The following is a 23839-nucleotide window of genomic DNA, read 5'->3' as shown; positions in this document are numbered from 1 at the left end:
TCATGGTCAACATTAGGTTTTTAATTCCTATTTTTAAAATTGAATTCAGGTTCGTGGGAGGAATTGAACCCAGGTCTCCAGAGCATTACCCTGGATCTGTGGATTACCAGTGACAATACAACTCTGCCGCCGCTTCCCTGGTTTGCTTCTGAAGACAAATAGGTCAATAGGCTAAATTGCTGGCTTTTAAAGCAGTCCAAGGCAGGCCAGCAGCACGGTTCAATTCCCGTACCAGCCTGCCCGAACAGGCGCCGGAATGTGGCGACTAGGGGCTTTTCACAGTAACTTCATTTGAAGCCTACTTGTGACAATAAGCGATTTTCATTTCATTTCATTTTCATTTTCAATGCCCAGCCTCTCCCATGGCGTGATAGGGAACTGTGTGTGGATGAGGGACTCTTGTTTGTTTTGCCTGTGCAGTGCACACACCCGAAAGTTTGCTGTGGTGTCCTCAATCACCCTGGAATTGCCTGATTTACCCGCCTTAATGGTTTTGTTTCAGCTGTAATGGCGCTTACGCATAGTTTAGAAAAAAAATTAAACCATGACTGCTGGGATCAACTAGCTGCAGCTACCCCCAACTAGCTGCAGCTATCCTTTACCAAGATGGCGCCGGAGCGAGGCGACTCTGCGAGCTCTCCCAAACAGATCCACTTTTTACTTAACTTATACTCATTCTAATCTTTTAAAAATTAATTCTAAAACTAACATTATTACTAACCTCTCTCTTTTATCCTCTCTTGCAGGCTTTAACATCATCCGATGCCAGTGCTTATGTAGTTACATTGTATATGTTGTGTTGCCCTATTATGTATTTTCTTTTATTCCCTTTTCTTCTCATGTACTTAATGATCTGTTGAGCTGCTCGCAGAAAAATACTTTTCACTGTACCTCGGTACACGTGACAATAAACAAATCCAATCCAATCCAATCCTTGACAGCCTTATGCCTGGCCCAACCTGTTGTAAACCTCACCGATGTGACGTCATGTCGGCGAGTTTTCAATATTCTGTTAGAGGGGGGTCATTTGGAATAGGGGTGGGGCGACCTGTTAAGTACATTGAAATTAATTCAAATGATGTTCACACCCTTTTTGGCATGAATCTCGCGACGTCGCCAGTGGAATGGGGAATGTAGGGAAACGTGATCTCTGGTGAGAATCATGTTTCCTGATTCTCTTTAGATTTTCAACCCTCGCCGCTGATCCCGTGGATGGCGAGGGTGGCCGCAAGATTCTGCCCAATGTATTTATTAACTACAGGAACTATATACATATATATATATATATATGGAGTAAAGGTTTCAAGCTCGGAGCTGTCTATGCTTTAATGTGCACGGGGTTTTGTCCAACACCAGATTGACCACTAGATGTGGATTACATGTTCTCTTACATCATTGTGTAGGCGGTACTATACTTCATCCCATGTTAACCCTATAAAGGCCAGACCCTTATACTACTCAACGGAAAATGGATTGGCTGGGTGGAAATTGGAGATGGAATATAATATGGGTCATAGTGAAGTTGGCCATTTTGGTGGAAAGAGTAGAAAAGTAGAATATTATTTAAATACAGAGGGACTGAAAAATACTGTGTTATGGAGGGATCATTGTGCCTTTGTACATGAATCACAAAACATTAGCAGAAACAGCAAGTAATTATAGGCGGCATGGTAGCACAGTGGTTAGCACTGTTGCTTCACAGCGCCAGGGTCCCTGGTTTGATTCCCGGCTTGGGTCACTGTCTGTGTGGAGTCTGCACGTTCTCCCCGTGTCTGCGTGGATTTCCTCCGGGTGCTCCGGTTTCCTCCCACAAGTCCTGAAAGACGTGCTGTTAGGTGACTTGGTGAATTCTCCCTCAGCGTACCCGAACAGGCGCTGTAGTGTGGCGACTAGGGGATTTTCACAATAACTGCATTGCAGTTTTAATGTAAGCCTACTTGTGACAATAATAAAGATTATTATTGGATTAGAAAGGAAAATTGAACTTTGGCCTTTATTCCCAGAGTGATGGAGGATAGAAACAGGGAAGTATTGCTTGATAACAAACTTTTGCATGGTTGACTAAACCATCCCGCTGAAACCAATTTCTTCTGTCATTCAGCTGGTTGGAACTGCCCTGGCCTGGTTCCCATTCTTATCGGTTTATTCATCGCAAGGGTATTATTTGCAATGGCTTATCTTCCCAAGTCTAAACCATTATCTCTGAAGACCGCTTAGCTCCTGCTATTTCCCATCTACTTGCTGTCCTTTAAAAATATCTTCTGTAAACATCTCCTACACTGTGCTAAGTTATCAGACTGCTTAGCAGACTTCCAGTTTGGGATGTGCAGAGAATTTCTTCAGTTGAATATTGGAAAATCAAAGCTATTGCCGCGACCAACTCCCTTCCCCAGCTGTTGATTCCATCACTCTCCCTGGCCTTCATTAGCCGGAACCAGACTTATTGTAATTGGACTGGCCTATTCAGAGCTGGACTCTGATACCTCATCCTCTGTGTTTAATATTGTCTGTCTCCTCCCATGCCTCAACACATTGGTGAGTGAAATCCTTATTCATGCTTTTGTTATCTCTGATGATTCCAGCATAATAAAAGCAAAATGCTGCAGATGCTGGAAAACTGAAACAAAAATCCTGCTTGGTATTTCCAGCACTTTCTGCTGCCTAATTCATTTCGCTCCTGATTATCCTCTCACCTTGCACTGTCCACGAATACAAGCTCATCCAAAAATATGCTGGCTCTTTCCGTGACTCGGATCAAATTCCGTGCCCACATTAGCTCTGTGCCTCCTGGCCTGCATTGGGGCCAGGACTGGCAATGCCTCAATTTTAAAATTCTCAATCTTGTATTCAAATCTCTTGAAGGCCTTACCCCACTCTATCTCTGAACTCCCTCCAACCTTTTAACACACGGCACTCCCTCAATCCTGGCCTCGAGGGCATCTCCAGCTTCCTATGCCCAACCATTGGTGGTCATGCCTTCAGCAGACTGATCTTTTAGTTCTTCCACCCCACCCTAAACCTTCTTCACCTCTTGCCTGAAGACACCAAAATGGACTTTAACCAACCATCTGTCCTAATGTCTCCTCTTTTGACTTGGGTTGAATTCTTGACTGGTTACTGTCCTGTGAAGCACCTTGGAATGTTTTACTGTCTTAAAAATGCTTTGCAAAGCAGGTTGTTATTTTAACCACTTTCTAAATGCCCCTACAGGAAGAATTGGAAACTGAAGTCAAGAAGCTTCGGGGAGTCCAGCAGAAGTGTTACAACAAACAGCGAGACTTGGATCGATCAAAATCAGAAATAAAGGTAGCTAAAAGTGGAAATAAATTTATAGAATCACAGAACTGTTATAGCACAGAAGGTTATTTGTGTCTGCACCAACTCTCAGAATGGGAAATCCACCTAGTTCCATTCTCTTGCCCTCTCCATGTATCCTTGCACATTCTTCATTTTGAAATAACAGTTTAATCCCCTTTTGAAAATCTTGGTTGAACATGCTTCCACTACACTCTTAGGAAGTGCATTTTGGACCCTCACCATCTGCTGTGTGAAAACGTTCCTTCTCCTATCACTTTTCCTTCTTTCGCCAATTACTTTATAAATCTGTGCCCTCTTGTTTTTGATCCTTTCACCAATGAGAACAGTTTTTCCCTATCCTTTTCAGACATCTCACGATTTTGAATACATCTATCAAATCTTCTTTCAGCCTTCGCTTCTCTAAGGAAAACAGTCCTAACTTCTCTAATTCTCTTCATATTTGAAGTTTCTCATTCTTGGAAACATTCTACCAAATTTGTTCTGCACTCTCTTCATCAGAAAGGGTTTCTCTCCTCACTGAGTCAATGAGCACATCAGAAACGGGCCTTCCAAAGGCTGGTTCTGTTGGGGCTGAGTCACTGACGACATTGAGTTCCATGTGTTTGATGTGAGGGGAGCTGCTTAACTTTATCTGAACCTCCCAGGGAATATTATTCCATCATTGGACACGGCATGGAATTTTCTGGTTCTGCCCACTGCCAGTGTCAGCCGGTCCTGCTGAAAGTATGTGGTCTTTTGACTGGTCTGCAGCAACCCCTGGCAGATCATGGCAGAACTAGAAAATTCCGCCAAGAGGGATGGCAATTGTGAATAAGAGTATTGCTGGAAGTTTAATCACATGAGTTTCTCCCGTGCTCTAGCCATTAGTTGGTCAGCACATCTATCCCTTATAATGCATTGCTTTCCCATGTCAATTTGAAAGCTAAATGGAAGAAAAGCCCATTAACCTCAGTGAGGCTGCCCCATGCACACAGGGTTCAATCCCACACATACCACTGATCCTTCCTGAACCATGTACTCACCCGGGAGAGACAAACAGAAGAGAGAATAATTAGCTGTAGCCAATTCAGGACAAACTGGGGGAAATTCCTCCCCAGCTCCCTGTTAAAGGGTGGTAGTGACTCCATACCCACCCATGTTCAGGAAGTCTGTTCCAGAGGTCGAAGACTCCGATGTCTAACCTATCTCTGGGCGGGCGCCGATTTGACCCCAGACCGCAATTCTCCGTCACCTCGACAGCGGTGTCAATGCTTCCGGAACGCACATCAGTAAACACTGTTTCCATATTATTAGCGAGCCCGACCCAGTATTCTCCGGGGCTTCTGCGGTCCTCCGGCTCCGATGGGCTGAGTTCCCGATGGCGCCGTTCACTTGTGCTTTTGAAAATCGTGAAACCGATGTTGTGGGAGAGAGTGTGGAGGTAGGACACCGAGAGGCATGACCATAGGCCGCCAGGCCGGACACTGGTCGGGCTGGCTGGGGTGGGGGTGGCCCTACCAGGGCCGGGGGAGGGGGGATGGCACAGGAACAGGCCAAATGGCCGGGGTGACACCCCAGAGGGCTGGGATAATGTCCAGTCATGGACCACCATTGCTGCGGCCTGCATGGCAGACATTTAGCCGCGCACCCCACTGACCACCCACCTTGGCCCCTGGTTTTGCAGAACGACATTGGTCATATCGGTGCCCCCAACCCCCCCCTCCCCCCAACCCCGGCCGCCACCCCCAGCGGCCCATCCAGGGCAACGGCAATGGTAGTCCCTACGGGAATTCCATTCGGGACCACAGCGTACCTCTGGCAAGGCCAGCGCCAGCTGACAGTACTCCTGGCAGCAGGGATGGGAGCCAGGGCCAGAGGCCCCCATGGTGCAGGCCAGCGACGGGGCAGGGGTGTGGTGATGGAGGGGAGGGGGCATGCAGGGGTCGAGTCCGCAGTGTCAACCGGGGCGCCCATGTAGCCCGTCGGACCTGATTGGGCTTGGGGGTGTGCACCATGCAAACATGTTGGCCTTTCACCTCCTGCAGACAGTGGATACTGGAATTCAACCTGCAAGGGTGGCCTTCTGCGAGTCGACGCAACCCCGGGGTTGCCTGAGGCTGTACGAGCTAGAGCTGCTCGAGGAGGAGGAAGCTGCAGCAGCGGAGCATGCAGCAGCAGAGCGTGCCGGAGAGGGACAAGAGGCAGCTGACCAGATTGGAAAACCGGCTGCCCAACCGACCGAGGAGGAGGAGGTGCCAAGGATGCACCGCATGAGGCCTCGTGTACCAACAGCGCCTGTGTTTCGAGGACCTGCTGGACTGGGCAAGCCGTCAAAGACTCCAGCTGAGCAAGGACACAGTGCAACATATCTGCCAGATCATGACCCACCTCGCACCGCGGGGATATGGGGGAGGACACCCACTCCCGGTGGCGGTCAAGGTGAAGTTCGCCCTGAACCTTTTAGCCACGGGGTCCTTCCAGGCGCTGAGTGGGGACCTTTCTGTGACCTCACAGACATTCGTGCACAAGTACATCCATGCCATCATGGAGGCCCTATATGCCCAGGAGGCTCAATATATCCATTTAAATGTGGATCGTGCATTAGGATGCCCGAGCAGCAACGTTCGGCACCATCAACAGGCTGCCTCGGGTAAAGGGGGGTGATCAAAGATGCATGTCCCCCTACAAGCATGTGCATATGACAGGCAGTTCGACACAAACCGAAAGGGGTTCCACTCGATGAACGTGCGGCTGATGTGTGACCATCAGATGCGCATCATGCACATCTGCCCTCGATACCCAGGCAGTATGTGCAACACCTTCATACTGGCACACTCGACGATTCCTGACATGTTCAAGACACACGCCTGGCTGGGGGGTTGGCTCCTGGCCAACGGGTTATCCACTGCGGTTGTGGCTAATGTCACCTATCCGGAGGACACAGACCGACATGGAGATCCGCTTCAAGACGCCCATACAGCAACTAGGAACATGATTGAGCGGTGCTTTAGCCTCCTGAAGATGCGGTTCAGGTGCTTGGACCTTTCCGGATGGACCCTCCAGTACGCTGCTGGAGGCCGCAAGATATGTGCACCAGGGCCAACGTGCACGGGACACTCTGATCGCCTCCGGGTTCACCAACTGGGGGGAGGGGACTGGCCAGAGGCAGGGACACTGCATCCCACCCCCACGCACCTTTCCCCTGTCCTCCCTGGTTACCCCCTCGCCTGAAACGCCCTCTGTGATACATACCTGCCGCAATACCGGGTGTGGGCCCTGGGTTGGCAGTAACACCTGGTCTGGTCCACGGAGTATGGTGACAACTACATCTGACTCCTGCCTACGGTAGCACTTTCCACCGTCCACCTGGATATCCCTGCGTGCTGGCCATTCCATCACACGGTGCCATCAATTCCCTGGGGTGACGGTGCTGAGATGGTCAGGGTGTTGGGAGTGCACCAGGGAGCCCAGGCTATCCACAGCATCCGCCCATCCACCCCCACCCCCCAACACACACACACACACACACACTCCGCACTTTCTCTCTGGCCAGACCAGACCAGCCCGCTCCACAATTACATCTGACAGAGCACCGGGGCAGGTTGTAACAGTGTGAACATGTGTTTAATGTGGCAATCAGAATATACAGAGCAGAAGGAGGCATTTAGGCCCATCAGATCTGCACCGGTCCTTGGAAAGAGCACCATCCCGAATCCCACACCTCCATCCTATCCCTGTAATCCAGTGACCCCACTTAATCTTTTTCGACACTAAGGGCTATTTAGCATGGCCAATCCATCTAACCTGCTCATCTTTGGACTGTGGGAGGAAACCGGAGCACCCGGAGGAAACCCACGCACACACGGGAGAATGTGCAGACTCTACACAGACAGTGACCCAAGCTGGGAACCGAACCAGGGACCCTGGAGCTGTGAAGAAGCAATGCTAACCGCTGTGCTACCGTGCCACCCACAAGATATTTACAGATTTGTGCCCTAGCCCCTATAACTCGTGCCAACTTAACTGGTGTCTAATTTTCTGGCATCTGGGAGTAGATTTGCTCAAGAAATTCAGGTTGGCGCAGTTCTGTCTTTCTGCCACTTGGTGGAGCTAGGTACAAGATGTTCAGGTCAGCACAATTCCCATCGCTGGTCACCAATGATTCTGCACACAGGATGCTCTTCCACCACCAGATGGAGCTTCCATCTCCCTGTGAAATTAATGGGTTTTTACCCTGGAATTAGCAGACTTGCACTTGCCTGATTTTTCTATGAACCTCTGGCTGTTTTATCCCGAATGCTTAAATTTTGACCTCTTTCCAGTCCTGTCAGAGACGTAAGGGTGTTACCGACCTGTGGGAAAATAGCTGGCACTTTCACATTCAAGAGATTTCTTTCCCAGTTCTGATGGCTGTCAGTGTCTTTTAAATAAGAAAGTCTCCACAGATTTAGCTAAAATGCCTCTTAAAATCGGCTGGCAAAGAAAGAGAGAGATAGAGAGAGTCTCCACTGCCTTCGAGCTGAGCTTCCTTCACAGAACTGAAACAAAAGATGGAACTCTTAAGAAGACCCGTCTCTCTTCTGGAAGTTTCTGACTGGCTTCACTAATCACAGGCCACAAAGGAAAAGGCTGAGAACTGCATTCACCGATTGGCTGCTTGCCAATTCTATCAAATCAACATAACACATTCTGCCACTGAACCTAAAGTGACATCTTGGGTAGTCCATCAGGTCAGGGGGTTTCAGTGTCCAAAGACTGTAATTTAAGCAGAAATTCCAAAGGTTACAGTAATGTTGTCGCAGCTAACCAGAAGACTGGCGATCAAAGCAGGCAGCAGGACAGGTATAAAAAGGGGACACAGGACAGTCAAAATGGTTTTGCAACAATGTCCTAACACGGATAACAGCTGTGTGGAAGCACCGCTTGTAATGAGATTTGGTTTTGGTTTCAGACACATCTCTATGAGCTGAAAGACAAACTATCGAACAGCTTCTCTGTCTGGAGGAATAAGCTATACGAAGATGAAGAAACCACACAGAGACTGATTGCTGATGAGGGACAGCGAGCTCTCTCACAGATTAGAAGCTATTCAGAAGCCTTAGACAAGAGGCTGGAACATATTACATTAATAGATGGAGAAACCCGAAGTCTGGGTCAGAGGGACCACCTTACCTTTATTCAGGTACATCATCAAAAGTAACAGCGAGATGGGATGTTTCTGTGAGGCTTGGAAGATTGTTGGTGGGGCCCAGAATTGGAGCTGCCTCCTCAGTATTGCCCTCGTAGTGTTAGTGCAGCCCCCTTAGTCCTGCCCTCAGTGTTGATACTGCCCCCTCAGCCCTGCGCTCAGAGTGTTAGTGCTACCTCCTCCGTCCTGTCCTCGGAATGCTGCTCCCTTGCACTCAAGTGTTGGTGCTGTCCCCCCAGTCCTCCCCTTGGAGTGTTGCTGCTGCCCCACGATGGAGTGCAATGAAATGTGGGATTATTCCCCATTCCTGTGACTGGCTCCACCTACTGTTACACACTGAACTCTTTCCTCTTAATCACAAAGTGACTGTTTGGTTCCATTGGGAGTTGGTTTGTTCATTGACTGATTTGATCTCCTCTCTTTATTTACAGAATTCAAAGCAGCTCCTTTCCAAGTAAGTTCCTCTCATTCATACAGGACCTGCTACTGATAGGAACTCTTCCCCTGTATCTGGTGTTATAAACACCTGGCCAGCTCTCAACAGGGCTAAGGTGGACCAGATGTCATAACTTTTTTAATGTAGTGCAGAAATGTGGTTCCAGGATTGATAATATACAAAATAGGGCTTGGTTATTTTATGAACAATTTTTATTAAAGCAAAAGAAATTAATATTTAAACTTTTATTTCAGCTCTAACACTAACAGATTACATGCAGTTTCTTCACCTTAATACACTAATTCCTGTTAAACATCACTTTAAATAATCACGTCACCCTCATGCCATTTACACAGACAGGCCAAGGCAATACTTACATTAACAAAGCAATTTTTCTTCTGTTGGGGACATTTGTTCAGAACCATTTTCCGAAGCCCACCTCGGTGGCAACTTTCATGCTCTCTCTGGTCTATTTCCACAGACTTCTTCTGTAACTGTTCAAAACAGCATTTTTCTCTCTAAGCTCTGCCCACCCCCTCAAACAAAAGTGCACTGGGTTTCCAGACTTGAACCTATTATCGCTATCTTGGCTGATTTCCCACTCCTGTTTATACAAAAGAACAGAGCTATGCCATCATATGCAACTAACCTTCCATTGATGGACAAATAGGTAATCAGACTCTATGATGGGATAATGGCTGATCAAACAAGGTTATCCTGAATGACAATGGATCTTGAGCAGATCATCCTGCCTGAGCCAGGGCATCCTGTGTATTCCTACTAATGAGGTTAAGTCTGGATGGGACAAGGGGTGAGATTCTCTGTAATCGGCGCAATGTCCGCCGACCGGCGCCAAAAACAGCGCAAATCAGTCCGGCATCGCGCTGCCCCAAAGGTGCGGAATCCTCCGCATCTTGACCGGCCGAGCCCTAACCTTGAGGGGCTAGGCCCGCGCCGGACTGATTTCCGCCCCGCCAGCTGGTGGGAAAGGCCTTTGGTGCCCCGCCAGCTGGCGCGGAAATGACATTGCCGGGCTGCGCATGCGCGGGAGCGTCAGCGGCCGCTCACGGCATCCCCGCGCATGCGCAGTGGAGGGAGTCTCTTCCGCCTCCGCCATGGTGGAGACCGTGGCGAAGGCGGAAGGAAAAGAGTGCCCCCAAGGCACAGGCCCACCTGCGGTTCGGTGGGCCCCGATCGCGGGCCAGGCCACCGTGGGGGCACCCCCGGGGCCAGATCGTCCCGCGCCCCCCAGGACCCCGGAGCCCGCCCGTGCCGCCTTGTCCTGCCGGTAAGAGAGGTGGTTTAATCCACGCCGGCGGGACAAGCATTCTAGCTGCGGGACTTCGGCCCATTCGGGCCGGAGAATCGCCGGGGTGGGCCCGCAAACCGGCGCGGCGCGATTCCCGCCCCTGCCGAATCTCCGGTGCCGGAGAATTCGGCATTTGTTCAGAACCATTTTCCGAAGCCCACCTCGGTGGCAACTTTCATGCCCTCTCTGGTCTATTTCCACAGACTTCTTCTGTAACTGTTCAAAACAGCATTTTTCTCTCTAAGCTCTGCCCACCCCCTCAAACGGCGGGATTCACGCCAGCCCCCGGCGATTCTCCGACCCGGCGGGGGTTCGGAGAATCTCGCCCCAGGTAACTCAGACTATGGGTGTATCCATCTGATTCTGCTGCTAGTAGTCTTTTCCCTCAGTCCGTTTCATCCCAAATTGCCTGCTACATCTTGGACCCCATTTCTGGACCCAAGTTTCTAATATCTCCCTATCATGACACTGGGGGAAGAGTGAAAGTAGAATCACAACTTGGAAACGAATTGGAGGTGGCCATACAAAGGCTGCTCTATCCCATACCATTCCCCTATCCATGCCAAATGATACCAAGCCATCCCCCCACCCACTCCCAAAGGACCCTCTTCCCAACATGCCAACTCATGTATCCCGCATACGACCTTGGCCCTTCATAGCTCTCATGACAACTTAATGCCAATCATTTTTTTTAATATAAATATTTTTTATTAAGGTTTTTTAACAACACAATTTTTTTCCCCCTACAAACAATCCCCCCCCCGTAACAAAATAACGCAAATTCTCCCTGAGCAAGATATATACATGGCAAGATGGTATATTTACATATACACTGGCTCTTGGCCGGGCGTACCATTTCCCCCCCACCCTCCATGCTATCTTCCGCTTGTCCATCCCCACAAAGAGTCTCTCGTCCCCCCCCCCCAGGGTTGCTGCTGCTGAACGACCTTCTTCTAACGCTCCGCGAGATATTCTAGGAACGGCTGCCACTGCCTGTAGAACCCCTGTGCAGACCCTCTCAAAGCGAACTTAATTCTCTCCAATTTTATGAACCTCGCCATGTCGTTAATCCAGGCCTCCAGGCTAGGGGGCTTCGCCTCCTTCCACAATAGCAAGACCCTTCGCCGGGCTACTAGGGACGCAAAGGCCAGAATTCCGGCCTCTTTCGCCTCCTGCACTCCCGGCTCATCCACCACTCCAAATATTGCTAGTCCCCAGCTTGGCTTGACCCGGACTTTCACCACCTGGGATATTACTCCCGCCACTCCTCTCCAGAACCCCTCCAATGCCGGGCATGACCAGAACATATGGAAATGGTTCGCCGGGCTCCCTGAACATCTTTCACATCTATCCTCTACCCCAAAGAACCTACTCAGCCTCGCCCTCGTCAGATGCGCTCTGTGAACCACCTTAAATTGTATCAGACTGAGCCTGGCACACAAGGAGGAGGTATTAACCCTACCCAGGGCGTCGGCCCATAGCCCTTCCTCAATCTCCTCTCCCAGCTCCTCCTCCCATTTACCTTTCAGTTCTTCTACTAGCGCTTCCCCCTCTTCTTTCATCTCTTGGTATATTTCCGACACCTTGCCCTCCCCGACCCATACCCCCCAAATCACCCTATCTTGAACTTCTTGTGCCGGGAGCAACGGAAATTCCCTCACCTGTCGTCTCACAAAAGCCCTCACCTGCATATATCTAAATGCATTTCCCGGGGGTAACTCAAATTTCTCCTCCAGTGCCCCCAGGCTCGCAAATGTCCCGTCAATGAACAGGTCCCCCATTCTTCTTATCCCCGCCCGATGCCAGCCTTGGAACCCCCCGTCCATCTTCCCCGGGACAAACCGGTGGTTACCCTTGATCGGGGACCACACCGATGCTCCCATTGCACCCCTGTGTCTTCTCCACTGGCCCTAGATCTTTAGTGTTGCTGCCACCACCGGGCTTGTGGTGTATTTTGTCGGCGAGAGTGGCAGCGGTGCCGTTACCAACGCCCCCAGGTTCGTTCCTTTACAGGACGCCATCTCCATCCTCTTCCATGCCGCCCCCTCTCCCTCCATAACCCACTTACGGACCATCGCCACATTTGCTGCCCAGTAGTAACTCTCTAGGTTTGGCAAAGCCAACCCTCCTCGGTCCCTGTTGCGTTCCAAGAACCCTCTCCTAACCCTCGGGGTCTTATTTGCCCACACATACCCCATGATACTCCTTCCTACTCTCTTGAAAAAGCCCTTGGTGATCACGATGGGGAGGCACTGAAACACGAACAAAAACCTCGGAAGGACCACCATTTTGACCGACTGCACCCTACCCGCCAACGAGAGCGGGAGCATGTCCCATCTTTTAAAATCCTCCTCCATTTGCTCCACCACCCTCGTCAAATTCAGTTTATGTAGGGCCCCCCAACTTCTGGCTATCTGGATCCCCAGATACCGAAAACTCCTCTCCGCCCTCCTCAGCGGCAGGTCCCCTATCCCTCTTTCTTGGTCCCCTGCCTGTAATACAAAAAGCTCACTCTTCTCTACATTAAGCTTGTAGCCCGCGAACTCTCCAAACTCCTTCAGAGTCTGCATGACCTCCACCAACCCCTCCATTGGGTCCGCCACGTACAGCAACAGGTCATCCGCATATAGCGATACCCGATGCTCCTCTCCCCCGCGGACTATCCCCCTCCATTTCTGAGACTCCCTAAGTGATATGGCCAAGGGTTCGATCGCCAATGCAAACAAGAGGGGGGACAGGGGGCACCCCTGTCTCGTCCCTCGGTACAGCCGAAAGTACTCCGACCTCCGCCGGTTTGTCACTACGCTCGCCACCGGGGCGCTGTAAAGGAGCTTAACCCATCTAATAAACCCCTCCCCAAACCCAAACCTGCGCAATACCTCCCAGAGGTACTCCCACTCTACTCGGTCAAAGGCTTTTTCCGCGTCCATAGCTGCCACTATCTCCGCCTCTCCCTCCTCCGATGTCATCGTTATCACGTTTAAGAGCCACCGCACATTGGTATTTAACTGCCTGCCCTTTACGAATCCCGTTTGGTCTTCGTGAATCACCCCCGGGACATAGTCCTCAATCCTAGTAGCCAGTACCTTCGCCAATAGCTTAGCATCCACATTGAGGAGCGAAATCGGCCTGTACGATCCACATTGCTGTGGATCCTTGTCTCGCTTTAGAATCAGGGAGATTGTCTGGGGCAGGGTTCCCTCCTCTCTTGCCTCGTTGAAGGTCCTCACTAGTAGCGGGGCCAGCAGGTCCACATATTTTCTATAGAATTCCACCGGGAACCCGCCCGGCCCCGGGGCCTTCCCCGCCTGCATGCTCCCCAAACCCTTACTCAACTCCTCCAACCCAATTGGTGCCCCCAAACCAACCGCCTCCTGCTCCTCCACCCTCGGGAACCCCAGCTGGTCCAGGAATCGCCTCATCCCCCCTTCCCCCCCTGGGGGCTGGGATCTGTACAGCTCTTCATAGAAGTCCTTAAATACCTTATTTATTTCCATTGCCCTTCGAACCGTGGCTCCCCTTCCATCTTTGATTCCCCCTATTTCCCTCGCTGCTGCCCTCTTACGGAGCTGGTGCGCCAGCATAAGACCATAAGACCATAAGACCATAAGACATAGGAGCGGAAGTAAGGCCATTCGGCCCATCGAGTCCACTCCGCCATTCAATCATGGCTGATTTCAACTCCATTTACCCGCTCTTTCTCCATAGCCCTTAATTCCTCGAGAAATCAAGAATTTATCAACTTCTGTCTTAAAGACACTCAACGTCCCGGCCTCCACCGCCCTCTGTGGCAATGAATTCCACAGACCCACCACTCTCTGGCTGAAGAAATTTCTCCTCATCTCTGTTCTAAAGTGACTCCCTTTTATTCTAAGGCTGTGCCCCCGGGTCCTAGTCTCCCCTGCTAATGGAAACAACTTCCCTACATCCACCCTGTCTAAGCCATTCATTATCTTGTAAGTTTCTATTAGATCTCCCCTCAACCTCCTAAACTCCAATGAATATAATCCCCGGATCCTCAGACGTTCATCGTATGTTCGGCCTACCATTCCTGGGATCATCCGTGTGAATCTCCGCTGGACCCGCTCCAGTGCCAGTATGTCCTTCCTGAGGTGTGGGGCCCAAAATTGCTCACAGTATTCTAAATGGGGCCTAACTAATGCTTTATAAAGCTTCAGAAGTACATCCCTGCTTTTATATTCCAAGCCTCTTGAGATGAATGACAACATTGCATTTGCTTTCTTAATTACGGACTCAACCTGCAAGTTTACCTTTAGAGAATCCTGGACTAGGACTCCCAAGTCCCTTTGCACTTCAGCATTATGAATTTTGTCACTGTTTAGAAAATAGTCCATGCCTCTATTCTTTTTTCCAAAGTGCAAGACCTCGCACTTGCCCACGTTGAATTTCATCAGCCATTTCTTGGACCACTCTCCTAAACTGTCTAAATCTTTCTGCAGCCTCCCCACCTCCTCCATACTACCTGCCCCTCCACCTATCTTTGTATCATCGGCAAACTTAGCCAGAATGCCCCAGTCCCGTCATCTAGAACGTTAATATATAAAGAGAACAGCTGTGGCCCCAACACTGAACCCTGCGGGACACCACTCGTCACCGGTTGCCATTCCGAAAAAGAACCTTTTATCCCAACTCTCTGCCTTCTGCCTGACAGCCAATCGTCAATCCATGTTAGTACCTTGCCTCGAATACCATGGGCCCTTATTTTACTCAGCAGTCTCCCGTGGGGCACCTTATCAAAGGCCTTTTGGAAGTCAAGATAGATAACATCCATTGGCTCTCCTTGGTCTAACCTATTTGTTATCTCTTCAAAGAACTCTAACAGGTTTGTCAGGCACGACCTCCCCTTACTAAATCCATGCTGACTTGTCCTAATCTGACCCTGCACTTCCAAGAATTTAGAAATCTCATCCTTAACAATGGATTCTGGTGCCAATAACCGAGGTTAGGCTAATTGGCCTATAATTTTCCATCTTTTTCCTTGTTCCCTTCTTGAACAGGGGGGTTACAACAGCGATTTTCCAATCCTCTGGGACTTTCCCGGACTCCAGTGACTTTTGAAAGATCATAACTAAGCATCCGACTAGCCTTTTCCCCGTACTCGTAAGTCGCCCCTTGCGCCTTCCTCCACTGTGCCTCCGCCTTGCCCGTGGTCAGCAGGTCAAACTCCGCCTGGAGCCGTCGCCTTTCTCCAAGTAATCTTTCCTCCGGGGCCTCTGCGTATCTCCTGTCCACCCGCAAGATCTCCCCCACTAGCATCTCCCTTTCCATTCCCTCTATCTTCTCCCTATGAGCCCTGATGAAGATCAGCTCTCCCCTGATCACCGCCTTCAACGCCTCCCATACCACCCCCACTCGCACCTCCCCGTTGTCGTTGGCCTCCAAGTACCTTTCAATACACCCCCTCACCTTCCCACACACCACCTCATCGGCCAGCAGTCCCACATCCAGCCGCCGCAGCGGGCGTTGGTCCCTCTCCTCTCCCAGCTCCAGTTCCACCCAGTGCAGGGCATGGTCCGAAACGGCTATGGCCGAATACTCCGTCCCCCCCACTCTCGGAATGAGCGCCCTGCCCAGAACAAAGAAATCTATCCGGGAGTAAGTCTTATGCACGTGGGAGAAAAAAGAAAATTCCCTGGCCTGCGGTCTTGCAAACCTCCATGGGTCCACTCCCCCCATCTGATCCATAAACCCCCTTAGTACCTTGGCCGCCGCCGGCCTCCTTCCCGTCCTTGATCTGGAGTGGTCCAGTGCTGGGTCCAGCACCGTATTGAAATCCCCTCCCATTATTAGTCCTCCTACCTCCAGGTCCGGAATGCGCCCCAACATGCGCTTCATGAATCCAGCATCATCCCAGTTTGGGGCGTATACATTTACCAACACCACCCACGTCCCTTGCAACCTACCACTCACCATCACATATCTCCCTCCATTATCCGCTACGATAGTCTTGGCCTCAAATGACACATGCTTTCCCACCAGAATTGCCACCCGTCTATTATTTGCGTCCAATCCCGAGTGAAATACCTGTCCTACCCATCCCTTTCTTAACCTGACCTGGTCCACCACCTTCAGGTGTGTCTCTTGGAGCATTGCCACATCTGCCTTCAGTCCCTTCAAGTGCGCGAACACTCGTGCCCGCTTCACCGGCCCATTCAGGCCCCTCACGTTCCACGTTATCAGCCGGATTGGAGGGACTCTCACCCCCCCCCCGACTAGCCATCTCCTTTTCTGGGCCAGTCCCTTGTCCGCGTCTCCCTCACTCTCCAGTCCCCCAGCTGGGGGACCCCCGCCCCAGCCACCTCTTCTGTGTCCCGTTCTCTTTCGGCCAGTGCAGCAGCAACCCTTTTCCCCCCCCTTCCTCCCCTCCCTTCCCCGCCCCCCCCCCCCGCTAGATCCCCGTCTACCTTTTTTGCTCCCCCCATATCCCTCCCGTAAGTCAGCTGACACCGGCTGACCCCGGCTTCCCCCGCCATCCCTTTAACTCCCCCGTGTGGGAATCTCCCAATCAATGTACATTCCTTTGTTCCCCTTCCCGCCTTTTTTTGCCGCGCGTGGGAAAGACAACCCCGCGCTTCCCAAAGCCAGCCTCGCCTCCCATGGCGCAGCTCCTGTCATGGCCTTGTACCTCTCCCCCAGCCCATATATCCTTTCCTGCGCGTGGTTGACCCCCTATGTACAACAACCATCATACTTCAACCCTCAAACACCCCCCTCCCACACAAACCCTCAATTAGAGTCCAATTTTTCAGCTAGTATAAAGGTCCACGTCTCTTCGGGCGTTTCGAAGTAGTGGTGTTGGCCATTATGTGTAACCCACAGTCGCGCTGGCTGCAGCATTCCAAATTTCACTCCTTTCCGATGCAGCACCGCTTTGGCCCGGTTGAAACCCGCTCTCCGCTTAGCGACCTCCGCGCTCCAGTCCGGGTATATTTTGATCTCCGCATTGTCCCACTTGCTGCTCCGTTCCTTCTTGGCCCATTTCAGGACCCTCTCTCTCTCCGTAAACCGGTGAAATCTCACCAGCATCACCCTTGGCGGCTCTTTTGTCTTGGGCTTCCTCGCTAGCACTCGGTGCGCCCCATCCAGCTCCAGCAATCCCGGGGGGGCCTCCGCACCCATCAGCGTCCCGATCATTGTGCCCGCATATGCCGCGGCATCGGCCCCCTCCACTCCTTCTGGGAGACCCATGATCTTCAAGTTGTTTCTCCTTGATCTGTTCTCCAGGTCTTCGAGTCTTCCCGCCCACGTCCTGTGCAGCGCCTCGTGCCGCTCCACTCTCTCCGCCAGGCCCACGAGCTCGTCGTCGTTCTCACTCACTTTTTCCTGGATCTCCTGAATCTTCACCTCTTGGGCTTTCTGGGTTGCTCCAAGTTTTTTCACCATTGCCAGTATAGGCGCCACCATCTCCTTACGCAGCTCCTCAAAGCAGCACTTGATGTACTCTTTCATTTCCTCTCTGTCCATGGGCGCCGCCATTTTTTTTTTTTTTTTTTTTTTTCTTCTTTCTTCTCCCGCTGCTCCAGGGCCGCTTTCCTCGCCGTTTCACTGCGGGTCTGGTCCATGCAGGTCTGTACGGGACTTCCTCCGTTCTTCCCCACGGGTTGATTTTTTTTTAAAAGGTCCGTTGGGGCTCCGTTAGCGGGCCCAAAAGTCCGTTTCTGCGGGAGCTGCCGACTCGCGCGGCTTAGCTCCGCATCGCCGCGACCCGGCCTTAATGCCAATCATGTCAACCAAATCCCCCACCTACCTTGTGACCCCTTATAGCCTCATGCCAACTTAATTCCAATTCACCCATTAACCTTTTCTCTTATATTGGCCATGACAACTCACCCAGAATCCACTATGAGAAGATCTTAGGAGCCATGTACAGATTGAAAAAAATAATGTTTTAAATTTATGTTGCAGCCTTCACTATCAAAAAAACCCTCCCTTTCGTAAAGGCCAGATCCAAATGTTTAAATACCCTTACGTGCTTAATCCATTGTAAAAAAGACTTATATTTACAACTCCAGATCAACACAGCTAATCCTTTGAACTGTCAATCAAACTGTGAATCTAGGATTTTCTGCTGTGTTCATTACCAGCTGTGAACCTCAGCCAAGCATTAATAATGACCATATCAGGAGTATTGTGTACAGTTTGTTCCCCTGATTTGAATAAAACACATATTGGCTTTAGAAGAAACTGAGAGTAGATACACTTAATTCATTCCTGGGATGAAGGGTATATTTTATGAAGAAAGGTTGGGCCTTCACCCAATGGGCTTTAGAAGAATGAGAGCTGGTATTACGGGAACATAGAGGGGGCTGGATTCTCCGTCCCGCCGCGCCAGATTTCTGATTCAGCATGCCGGTGAGATGTTCCGTTTCGCTAGCTGGTCAATGGGGTTCCCATTGAGGGGCAGCCCCACGCCATTGGGAAACCCCCGGGCTGACGGCAAAACGGAGAATCCTGGCGGCAGAGAATGCAGCCCAAGATCTTGAATAGACTAGATATGGAGAATGTCTCCTTCTCTGGGAAACTAGAATTCAGGGAGTTTGTTTAATGGTCTCTGTTTTTGGACAGAGATTAGGATTTTATTTCTCTCAGGGGGTCATAGAGTGTGGACCTCTCTTCCTCAGAAGGTAGTAGAGGCTGAGTCTTTATTCTAATCTGAATTAGATGAGTATTTTGTTAGACAAAGGAGTCACAGAATCATAGTGCAATACAGTGCAGAAGAGGCCCTTCGGCCCATCGAGTCTACACCGATACATGAAAGACACCTGACCTGCCTACCTAATCCCATTTGCCAGCACTTGGCTCATTGCCTTGAATGTTATGACGTACCAAGTGCTCAACCAGGTACTTTATAAAAGATGTGAGGCAACCTGCCGCTACCACCCTCCCAGGCAGTGCATTCCAGGCCATCACCACCCTTTGGGGTAAAATGTTTCCCCCAAATTTCCCCCGAAACCTTCTGCCCCCCACCTTGAACTTGTGTACCCTCATAACTGGTCCATCAACTAAGGGGAACAGCTGCTCTCTATCCATCCTGTCCATGCCCTCATAAAAGTGTACGCCTTGTAAACAGGTCGCCCCACTCAGTCTTCCCTGCTCCAGCGAAAACAACCCAAGCCTATTCAATCTCTCTTCATAACATAAATGTCCTGGTGAATCGCCTCTGCAACCCCTCCAGTGCAATCACATTCTTCCTATAATGTGGCTGCCAGATTTGCACACTGTTGGAGGGAAGGAAAACCTCAAAGTCTGTTCTCGACCGCGTGGTGTTGGTAAAACTTTGTTTTTTTTTAAAAACTGTGTGCACACAGGAGAGATCGATTCTGCGACTATCCTGTAGCTTGCAAAAGTCAGCTCTGCCTGTCCTCAGACTTACAAGCATATATATTTGAAGTTCTTTGGAGTCACAAGCAGGTATTAACATCACTAAATCATTCGGAACAATACAAAGTGATCAGTATGCATATTTTCTGGTCCCCGTAATGGGAAAACGATTAAAGAATGCAATGTTTCCTTACAATCTCATGGGTTTGTGCTTAATATATTTAACTTCTAGAAGAGGTGCGAATGTATTGGACAATGGATCCCTTAGACTTACTGGGGCCTCCTGTGTTTCCCTTTTCATATTCAAATGCTCTGTGAGATGATTAAATTATTACCAATGTGGGTGACTTTAACCCCTTGCTTGCTGGTTTTCCCTTGGTATATGTTTAACCCCTTGCTTGCTGGTTTGCCCTTGACCTGTGCGATTACAATACTTTGAGACATCTTTATTAAACCAATCCTGACACATATAGCAATTTCTTCCGCTAACACTCCCCCCTGATGGCTCTTGGTAATATACATACCCAAGAAAGTCATATAAACACTTGCTTCTCTCTGTGTGCTTCCTTTGGTTGAAAACATATTTTATAGCTATCTTGTGGATTTGTCATGCCTGCTCACATGGGTGACTTCCTACCATTTTACTTATTTGTTGAAGACACCGACCGCACCGGATCCCATCGGGTGGCCAGCCCTCAGGTTCCACGGAACGTGTCCTAAACAGCATGGCTGTAAATTCCAGCCACTCTTTTCTCCTCCCCTCCCCCATCTTGGACGGATGTCATTGGGATGTACTGAGGGGCAATTGGCCTTTCCCCTGCCTTTCTTTGCTTGCACATATAACCATATTGAAGTGTTGGGTGCTCTGCCACACAGATGAACCAACACGGTTGTGAATGGTACAACGCAGTTTTATTTCAAACATCTATTTACATTGGTAAACTGTTTACTGAGGTTCGATCATGACCCTTGATTCTGTGGACCTATTCCTAATTCTATCTTGTGGTGGCACTCAGCACATGGTGGATGTCTGAGTGGCCTGCAATGAGCTCTATGTCCTGAGCCGTCTCCTGCTCGAGTGCCCAGGAAGTGTTGTGTTCCCTGTTTTGTACTGTGTATGCTCTTACCTGTGATTGGCTGTCGTGTTGTGTGTGTTGATTGGTCCGTTGATCTGTCCATCAGTATGGATGTATGTATGTATGTGCTATGATGTGTACCTGAATATCATGACATCCCCCCTTTTTTTACAAGAACATGTGCCCACGTGGTCATAAATAGAGATGTGTACTGAGTGTAGCTAAATATGTGTGTGTGCAATATTTACAGCATGTACATGGGGCTAAACTATATACAAGGGGCGATGTCGGGTGCGACATAACAACGAGGTTGTACCATGAACAAAGAACGGTTGAACGATAAAATGAATTCCTGTAACGATAAGAACATAAACATGTTAACACAGTGGTAGTATGAGTTCAATGTACAAGCAGTCTCATAAGTCCAGTCTAGTAGGTGGGCGACGAATTCGGGTTGACCGCCTCAAGGGTGGGTCTGGAACCACCGGCTGAGGAATGGGCCTGGCCACGGGCGACGATGGAAGGGGCATGGTGGCAGGCAGCTCCACGAAGTCGATGTCAGGAACAACAGGAGGGCGTGGTGTCGGTGTAAGGTCCCGCAGCGAGGCGTGGAAGCAGGCGAAGAGCCCGGTGATTGCGCCTACGAATGGAGCCATCAGGCATGCGAACCAGGAACGAGCGGGGAGCCACGCGTCGGAGAACTTCGGCAGGTGCTGACCAGCCACCTTCTGGTAGGTGGATGCGGACTTTGTCTCCAGGGGCCAGGGCGGGAAGATCAGTTGCCCGTGTGTCATATGCCCTCTTCTGGCGACCGCGCTGCAGTTGCATTCTGTGTAGTACCGGAGCATGGGTGGTTGTGGGTGCCAGAATGGAAGGCACAGTGGTCCTGAGGGCACGGCCCATCAACAGCTGGACTGGTGAGAGGCCAGTGGCTAGTGGGGCCGAGCGATAGGCTAGCAGGGCTAGGCAGAAATCCGATCCAGCAGTAGCAGCCTTGCAGAGGAGCCGCTTGACAATGTGAATGCCCTTCTCCGCCTTTCAATTGGACTGGGGATGCAGAGGGCTGGACGTCACGTGTGTGAAACCATACGAGGCAGCAAAAGATGACCATTCCTGGCAGGCAAAACAGAAAACAGGGCCCATTGTCCGACATGACAGTCATAGGAATGCCGTGGCGAGCGAAGGTGTCTTTGCAGGCCCTTTTGACAGCGGACAATGTCAAATCGTGCAGGCGTATGACCTCCGGATAGTTGGAGAAGTAGTCAACGATGATGACATAGTCCCTGCCGAGTGCGTGAAAGAGTTCCACACCCACCTTCGCCCAGGGGGACGTCACCAGCTCATAGGGCAGAAGCGTTTCAGGAGGTTGCGCCGGTTGTAACCTTTGGCAGGTGGGGCAGTTGAGCACCATATTGGCAATGTCATCACTGATGTCCGGCCAGTATACCATCTCTCGGGCCCTCCGCCTGCACTTCTCGACCCCCAGATGGCCTTCGTGTAGTTGGTCGAGGACCAGCTTGTGCATGCTGTGCGGAATCACAATCCGGTCCAGCTTTAGAAGGACACCATCAATGACGGCCAAGTCGTCTCGGACATTGTAGAACTGCGGGCACTGCCCTTTGAGCCACCCTCCCGTCATGTGGCGCATCACACGTTGTAGAAGGGGGTCAGCCGCAGACTCTCGGTGAATACGGGCCAGACTGGAGTCATCAGCTACCAGATTTGCCGATGTGAAAGCCACCTGCGCCTCGACCTGACAGACGAACCCCTCCGAATCTGGCGGCGTGCTCACTGCTCTAGACAAGGCATCCGCAATGATAAGGTCCTTACCCGGGGTGTAGACCAGTTGGAGGTCCTACCTCCTAAGCTTAAGTAGGATGCGCTGGAGGCGAGGGGTCATCTCATTTAGATCCTTACTAATGATGCTGACCAGGGGGTGGTGGTCCGTCTCAAAGGTAAACCGGGGGAGACCATACACATAGTCATGGAACTTGTCTAACCCGGTTAGCAAGCCCAGGCACTCCTTTTCGATCTGCGTGTAGTGCTGTTCTGTGGGGGTCATGGCCCGCGAGGCATAGGTGACCGTGGCCCATGACGCAGTGTTATCCTGCTGTAGGAGCACCTCCCAATGCCAGACTGGCTGGCATCAGTCGAGATTTTAGTGGCACGAGATGCGTCGAAGAACGCCAACACTGGTGCTGTGGTGAGCTTAAGTTTGAGCTCCTCCCATTCCTGCTGGTGTGTGTGTAGCCTCTGTAACTCCGTGGACTTCTTGACGAGGTGGCGCAGAGCTGTCGTGTTGGAGGCAAGGTTGGGAATGAACTTCCCCAGGAAGTTGACCATGCCTCGAAAGCGTAGCACTGCTTTCTTGTCTGCCGGCTGCGGCATGGCTGTAATGGCGCTCACCTTGTCTGCATCCGGACGGATCCCTGACCGGGAAATGTGGTCCCCCAGGAACTTCAGCTTGGTTTGGCCGAAAGAACACTTGGCTCGGTTGAGGCGCAGGCCGTTTTCGCGTATGTGCGCAAAGACGCGCTGGAGACGATAGATGTGCTCCTGTGGTGTGGTGAACCAGATGATGATGTCGTCCACGTAGATGCGCACCCCTTCGATGCCTTCCATCATCTGCTCCATGATCCTATGAAAGACCTCGTATGCCGAGATGATACCAAATGGCATACAGTTGTAGCTGAACCTGCTGAAAGGGGTTTTGAAGGTGCACAGCTTTCGGCTGGACGGATCCAGTTGGATCTGCCAAAAACCCTTCGAGGCATCCAGTTTCATGAAGATTTTAGCCCGTGATCTCCTCCCGTTTGGGTATGGGGTAGTGTTCCCTCATAATGTTGTTGAGGTCTTTTGGATCAATGTAGATCCGGAGCTCGCCGGAGGCCTTCTTAACACACACCATGGAGCTGACCCATGGCATGGGCTCCATGACCCGGGATAGGACCCCTTGGTCCTGGAGATCCTGCAGCTGCTGCTTGAGGCGGTCTTTGAGTGACGCTGGGACCCTGCGAGGTGCGTGAATGACCGGGGTGGCGTCCGGTTTGAGCCGAATTCTGTAGGTGTAGGGCAGTGTTCCCATGCCCTCGAATGCCTCCTGGTTGTGGGCGAGGAGCGATTGGAGCTGTGTGCTGAACTCTGCATCCGGGAAGTCAGATGTGCGGTCTGGAGAGACGGAGTGGATTCGT

The 23839-nt window shown here is 50.8% G+C and overlaps 1 protein-coding gene across 1 annotated transcript in view; it reads left to right on the top strand.

Annotated features, from left to right (window-relative positions):
• The window catches only part of LOC140426739 (E3 ubiquitin/ISG15 ligase TRIM25-like), a 133032-nt gene that overhangs the window by 77711 nt on the left and 31482 nt on the right, over positions 1 to 23839 (top strand). The window contains exon 3 of the mRNA XM_072511869.1: positions 3211 to 3306. Coding sequence (XP_072367970.1) covers positions 3211 to 3227 — 17 coding nt within the window. The 3' untranslated portion in view covers positions 3228 to 3306. The remainder of the gene's footprint in view (positions 1 to 3210; positions 3307 to 23839) is intronic.

Source organism: Scyliorhinus torazame, chromosome 7 (genome assembly GCF_047496885.1).
Source record: "Scyliorhinus torazame isolate Kashiwa2021f chromosome 7, sScyTor2.1, whole genome shotgun sequence".
In the NCBI taxonomy this organism is placed as follows: Eukaryota; Metazoa; Chordata; class Chondrichthyes; order Carcharhiniformes; family Scyliorhinidae; genus Scyliorhinus; species Scyliorhinus torazame.
The sequence above is the reverse complement of the archived record's forward strand: the minus strand, read 5'-3'. Positions and strand labels throughout refer to the sequence as shown.